Source organism: Atta colombica, unplaced genomic scaffold (assembly GCF_001594045.1).
Source record: "Atta colombica isolate Treedump-2 unplaced genomic scaffold, Acol1.0 scaffold18, whole genome shotgun sequence".
In the NCBI taxonomy this organism is placed as follows: domain Eukaryota; kingdom Metazoa; phylum Arthropoda; class Insecta; order Hymenoptera; family Formicidae; genus Atta; species Atta colombica.
In genome coordinates, this window is record NW_017259271.1 from 532,838 (window position 1) to 540,441 (window position 7,604).

Here is a 7,604-nt window from a genome sequence, read left to right on the forward strand (position 1 = left end):
TATATATATATATCTTAAAAATATTATGTATTTAGAAAATCTAAAGACATATGTATATTGTACATATGTATATTGTATATAAAATTTAAATACATATATATTAAAGCATATAGAAACCTATACAAATTTTACTTAAGACATCTTTTCAAGTATATTTTACTGTTCGATGACAATTACTTACGCATATGAGCATGGATTACGTATATACGGAAGCGTTAATAATTAATTCTCAAAAATGATTGTAATATAACTTTATTACACATGGTTGAATTCGTAAAAAAATAATCTTTAATTTGGTAAAAAAAATTTGAAAATTTAAAAAAATGGGTGGTAGAGGTATTTTGTTAAATAAAAAAGTAAATAAAATTTTTTTTATCTATAACTTTAAAGTATTCTTGAGAGAATAATTCGAGAGAAAAATCCGTACAACTTTTATTAAAAAAATTTTTTTCTATCTTTTATATTTCCGACGATATTTGCCTTGAAAAAAAATTCCGTTTTTTTTTAAAGGATATTTCATCCCTTAAACATGAGTTAGCGCACTTATAAAAAAAATACGCGTCTCTTAGATTTTTGTGTTTAACTGCATATCTCTTGAAGAATCAAATCGGTTCCGGACAGTTGTGAATCTTCCCTTGTGAGTCAAAAAGTCCCGTATCATTTTGCCCAATAATTTCCCCAATAATTAACGAAATATTAATCCTTAAAGATACCCGAATTACGTGCTTACCCAACCTACTACTGCGAAATGTATACATCTATCGATCGCTTGGCACGCGGGCCGTGGGGAGCCTGACAAGCGCACCATCCGAGCTATGGAGACTCGCGGCAATGTGCGCAGCGCGGGGCTCTTGCCAGGTAATCCCTGCTCTCCGCGCGCCAAGCTATCAATGGCGAATATTCGGCGCTATAAAAATTTATATCTTATTTGCGAAAATTGCGAGAACTTTTCGAGAATTCAGTTTAATTCGTTCTAAAGCGTACGCGTGTACATACAGAAAAATGTTACATAAATATTATTTATTTCAAGTAAATAATAAGTGTATTTTAAAAATATATTATCAAGAAAATATTCTTTAATAAGGTAATCATTACTAAAAAAAATGAAGAATAAAAATTTGTTGCACGTACATACACAAATTTTATTAATCGGTGCACTCAGAGAAAGATTTCTTCAATTTAAAGAAATGTTTTTTTGCTGTATGATTAAAGAAAATATGATACAGACTCGCGAGTCGAGAAATAACTTCTTTTGTCATTTCTGTGGCAAAAAACTGATATAGGGCTATCATTTCCACATCACCTTGCGATACATAACATGGTGCATTTTTTTTAAGTGGTATCCTCAGTAGGTCTAATTATATTCTTGCATTTTAATGCAAGAATTGCTCAAAATGCCTTCATTTTCGTAAATAGATTTCGACTCTTCGAGTAATATTTCGCGTCGTGCAGTGTCATTTCTGACGTAACGATATTGAAAGCTGCGAGAATTGCTTCTTGTACTTCAGCTTCAGTACCATCACAAATATGTTCGACTAAATCTTTGATGTTGTTCGCGCTCGGAAAATTGTTCTGCGTAGAGATGGACTGCGACAAGAGCGTTTTTTTCGGCTACATCGTACATAATAGCCTATATCGGCGTGTGCTCCTGAAGATTATAATTTGCTATTTTCTCGAAATAAATCCTATATCCTGGAGCGATGTCAAGACTGTATGATTGAACGATGGATTGTTGTGAAAAAATAAATGAAGTTGATAACAAATGAACAATGCTTTTGCGCGGCGTTATTCGTCTCTACGCGGAATCTGAGCGAAAACAAGATGAGACCGTTTTTTTATAATAGATAATTTCAATGCTTTCGGGATCAGTGTTGCAATCTCGGTGATACGCTGGAGCAAAAATGCGTGTTTGCGTGAAAGTTGAAGAGAGAATATATTCTGTAAGCATTCAAATAAAACTTAGAGCGTGCGTTATGTCGCACGTGCATTCGATTTCTTTCGAAATATGCTTTTTGCGCGAGATGAAGGGCCGTGCATCTGCTTTTATTATTTTTATAAAATGTCCTCGTTTTTAAGAAATATTAACTGTCATTTTTCAAATATTAACTGTCAAAATATTAACAGTTAATTATTAATATTGTATTAACTATTGGCGAAATGAACATAGCAGCGTCGGCGGAATGTCCTCCTCGATCGCATCCTGTGGACGGAAGCGAACTTTCACACCGAATGGCGTGTTCAACTCCCATAATAACTTTGGGAGTTGAAAATTCGCACGCTGTTCGATAAGGTGCATTCCAGTATCGGTGAGTGATAAACGTAATGAGTAGGAGTAATAGCAAATTGAATTGATGTAATAATCAGTTAATGATTTAAGACATTTTCTCTCTCTCTATTTCTTTCTTCCTCTCTTTCTTCTCTCTCTCTCTCTCTCTCTCTCTCTCTCTCTCTCTCTCTCTCTCTCTCGCACTTTTTAAAATCACACTCTTATGACAATTTTCAGATCAGTCCCTTCCTTCTCCCGCCACGCCTAACAGGAGAAACTTACAATAACTATAAATACTTTTTGGAAAATAGGTTGCCGGCCTTTCTCGAAGACGTTCCTCTTCGCGGACAGAAGGAACATATTTTCCAATACGATGGGGACTTCTGCGCGTTTTTCATGGCAGGTACGCAATATTCTATCTCACACGCTATCCACAGGTGGATAGGTCGAGGTGGCCTAATCATTTGGCCAGTGCGGTTATCGAACTTAACGTGCTCGATTATTTCATTTGGTGTCATTAAAGATTTAGTTGATTATATTTGTGATGGTACTGAAGCTGAGGTACAAGAAGCAATTCTCGTAGCCTTCAATACCATTATGCCAAAAATGGTCGTGTGATGCGCAATATTACTCGAAGAGTCGAAATCTATGTACGAGAATAACGAAGGCATTTCAAACATTAAAATGCAAGAATAATAATTAGATCTACTGGGGATATCACTTTAAAAAATGCTATCTACCGTAAGGTAGTGTAGAAATGATAGTTATCAGTTACTACAGAAATTACAAAAGAACAACAAAGAAACATTTCTTTGAATCGAAGAAATCTTTCTCTAAGTGCGTCAATTATTATTTGTGTACATACATACAACAAAATATTATTCTAGTGCTAAATTTTTATTCTTCATTTTTTTAGTAACGATTATCTTTACAAAGAATATTTTCTTGATAATATATTTTTAAAATACACTTATTATTTATTTGAAATAAATAATTATGTAACATTTTTCTGTATGTATACGCGCACGCTTTAAAATGAATTAAATTGAATTCTCGAAAAGTTCTCGCCCAATTTTTGCAATTGAGATATAAATTTCTAAAGCGCCGAATATTTGCCATTGATAGCTTGACGGGGACTACCTGGTAAGAACTCCCGCGCCGCCGCGAGCTTCCATGGAGCTCGGATAGCGCTAGACTATCCCCGCTCTCCACCCGTGCGTCAAGCGATCGGTAGACATATATACTTTGGAGTAGTAGGCCGGGCGAGCATGCCATTTGGTTATCTTTAAGGATTAATATCTCGTTAACTATTGATAAAACTTACAAAATGGTATGGGACTTTTCGACTCAGTTTAGTCCGCTCTTGCCCATGAAATATTTGGCGATTTTTTGGGATACATGCATACGTGATAGCAGAAGCGAAGCTTTTGTGGTGTAACGCGCTAGGCGAAACACATGTAAAACGTGAGATTCTGAATTCAAGTTCCAATCAGATTCAGTTTTTCATTGCCAAAAAATGAAAAATTATTAACATTCTGTAAACTTCTTTCCGTGAGAATTTATATTATATTAGATTTATTTTTAGATTTATTATTAGATTTAATTTTAGAATTTTTTATTTGAGAAAAAATATTCTTTTTTGAAGAATAAATGATTGGCTCTATGGTATATTTTATTTTATTTTAGATTGAAGAGTAATAACATTGAATGTAGAAATTTTTTCTGTGGGTTTAGTATTAGTCAGAATACGACGCGTCATCTACGATATAAAAACTCTCTAATCTGGCCACCTTCTCTCTGGATTATGATTGATTCGACATGTTTCATTTAAATGCGTGAAAATACATTTAAAGTAAAATGCATGATGTATGCCCATTGCTATCATAATATTTATGATTAGATACAATTAAATTTTTCTGTGTCTTTAAATTTTAATCGCCAACTAGTCACCTGAACGTACAAGAATGTTTATCAAAAACTATGAAACTTATAGAGCGTCTCTATAAAGTTGCAACTTACAGCGCCACTGTAGAGTAAGATGAAGTGAGAGAGCACGATTTTTCTCTCGCACAATTTTGATGAAAAATGACGGTAACTTCAGTTGGCCAAACTCTGATTCCATCTCTATTACTATAGAATCGATAACACTTTACGATCCCTACAAACATAATGTTTTTAATACTATATAACACAGTTTTTGTACGAAGCACTTTTCGAGATCGATGGTCAATCCTACATATTTCGACAAATTAAATATGTACAAAAATTATAAATTTGTCTTGCATTGCATTATTATTGTTGTACTAATAAATATTATAAATAAAATACAACCTTTTTGTATAGATATTCAATCATGATGGACAAATTCTTCAGTCGATTGGTGGCATTGGAACAACAAAGGGTTTATTTAGGTTAATATAAAATAATGTCTTTTTCAATTCAAATTAAAAACGATATAAAAGCATAGAAGTCAAGCACAGTAAATAACGCGCGACAATTACTTTCTATACTTGATCGTATTCGGTTATCTATGATACATTTATGATACTTCTAACATGTTTTTGTTCTTTTTTGGGCCTTTTTCAGAGATTCCGACGACAATGGTATATATTAATTTGCATCTATTAATTCTGCATTGATGTACAATTGCATTACTTGTGTCCATTATTTCTGATATCTTATGTGATTAATAGGTTATAATTGCCTTATGATTATTTCAAACGACTCTCAGAGATAAAAATCGAAACACTGTATATTAAACTGAATATAAATGAGATGAATGATAATTTATCATTGAGATAAGTATTACACAAGTATTGTAGGTGTTGTTGTACAATATTTCATGTTTATTAATTGTATTTTAGTCATTTGTATTTTAATCAGTGTGTTGAAATATAATAAAATGTTAGATCTTAGTGTTTGTTCAATTAAAAGTGTATAAGTTGAATACTCACGAGTCTTATTTTATAAATTAAACTAATGTTGTATAATTCATGGCTTCATATGTTACAAATGTCTGACTAACGATTCGAGTCTACTTTACAGAGTTATAATTTGTCGATAATAGGCTTTGTGGAAATCTTTAATGTTTGTTTGTAAGTTTGTACTATTTCTTTGTATTTTGATAAATAACATTTCTTAAATCAATAATTTTGTGTAATAAGGTATTCTTGAATGAAGTATTCTTCCACCCTGTATTTAAACATTTCTCTATAATGCCCAAAATAATATTAATTCTTATCCTAACTTAATAACTAATCTTTATATTATCCGACTTTATCTTTCGCGATGCTCGAGGGATTATTGATTTACGGATTGATCAGTCCCCGTATTTATCCGATTTTCGCGAGAGGTTGCGCCTTTCCATTCCTAGCGACCAATCCGCGTCGCGGTGCATGGCCCGACTCTTATCATAGAAGTGAAGGCTCAAGAAATAGCAACGTACAGTAACGAAAAATATTATGATATGCTCACAATGGCGAGTGTCATTGGCAATATTATGTTGCAAGAAGATTGAGTTATATCCAAATAGAGCAAAACGTCCACATGCCAGCGTTATACTCGAAACAGTAAAAAGATTGTACAAAACCGAAAGCGTCCTGCCAAAGAAAAAAGACGCCGGTAGGCAGCGTTACCCAAGAAATATAAAAACAGTTCTTCGTGCCGTTGAACAAGAACCGGAAATCAGTATTTGAAATAGCATTCCACAACGCCAGAATTGTTACTTTTTAAATTAATTTCATATTAGATGGCCTGTATGGTTCGATACGCTGGCCAACAAAATCCTCGGACCTCAACTCATTGGATTTTTTCTTGTGGGATATTGTAAGGAAAAAATTTATAGACAATTTCCCGAGGACATGGAAAAATAATGATAATTGACATGATTGACAATCTGACATTGGTTACAAATAGATATTATTGGTTTATTACGGATGTGTGCTTCGAGATCACATGCTGAATCGTAAAATTTGTTCTAATGGACTCGTCAAAGTGAATAGGAGTTGGCATAAGCATGCTGATGCTTGGAGCATGCTGGAACATGCTGCGACGCGAACAAGCCTTATGATTTAGCGCGTGAATTATCTCGAAGCATACATTCGTAATGTCAAATGAACTACCTGCTTTTATAGCATGCTTTTATTACTTGCTTTTATAGCATGCTATAATCAAGCTTCTAGTCGCAGTCTGACTTACCAACAATTACAAGCGGCCGACCGATAAATTAGATTTCTATTATGTTACTCTTAATTCTGTTCGTAAAACCTAACTTAACCTAACCTAACCTAATCTAACCTGCTTGAGTGTTATCGTCAAGTTCGTCGAGATCAAGCTTTGCGTCGGATCATATTGAGGTATATGTTGTATATAATGCATTTCTTATTTCTAATGATTTCAAGTTAAATAATTAGTCGATACTAATTAATAATAATAAACTGATAGAATAGTTCGTAAATTGTTCTTCGTAAATCATTCTTATGGCATCGACTCGAGTATCGATCAAGTGCGCGCGTAAATCAGTGATGAAAGTGTTACAGTTCTTTAGATACTACTTTTGAAAGAAAACAAACTCTTGTTTCATTACTTGAAATTTGTCACACAGAAATGTGAAGAGTTTTCATATTGCTTCTTTACGATCGTGAGTCGAAATTTTAATCCTACTTTGAAACTCTTTCAACTTCAATTAAACCTTATAAATCTGTTTTGATATTTGAAAAATCAAATAGGACCTTTTTTAATATTACTTAATCTACAACTTCTATTCAGAAAACTTCTTTTGAACCTAAAAATAAGAAATTTTCCAATAACTGATAATGAATCATTTACAAGCTCAACATAGGTACTCAATTCATTAGATTAGAACCTATTGTAAATCTAGAGTTTACATACGTCCTAAAATTATTTAAAGTAGAAGCAAAATTTCAACTTGAGTGAAATTCATCCGTCAAGAAACGACGATATGAAGATAACGAATCTCTGCAAATGACAGAGAGAGAGAGAGAAAGAGAGAGAGAGAGAGAGAGAGAGTGTGTGTGTGTGTGTGTGTGTGTGAGCGCGCGCGTGTGTGAGCGTTTATTATGTGAGACAGAGTAACTCTATGTCTTTAGACAGCTGTTTGCAACGAGTGCTCTTTGGTGATCGCTCGCGTCAGACAGTAAATGTGCCCGATGTCGCCTCTCTTTATCTTCTATTCGCGACATGTGATTCGCTAAGTTTATCCTTTAATAACTCAAAAAATAAGTGTCGGATAAAATTTTTGTAAAGGAAAAATCGTTTTAGAATTCAGCCAGAAACATGTCTATGCAAGGACACGGGTTTTTCTGAATGCTGTATATAT

General features: G+C 33.5%; 1 protein-coding gene across 1 annotated transcript in view; it reads left to right on the forward strand.

Annotated features, from left to right (window-relative positions):
- Positions 1-7,604, forward strand: part of LOC108686405 (RING finger protein nhl-1-like) — a 169,401-nt gene that overhangs the window by 149,430 nt on the left and 12,367 nt on the right. Inside the window, exon 7 of the mRNA XM_018191707.1 lies at positions 4,610-4,677. Coding sequence (XP_018047196.1) covers positions 4,610-4,677 — 68 coding nt within the window. The remainder of the gene's footprint in view (positions 1-4,609; positions 4,678-7,604) is intronic.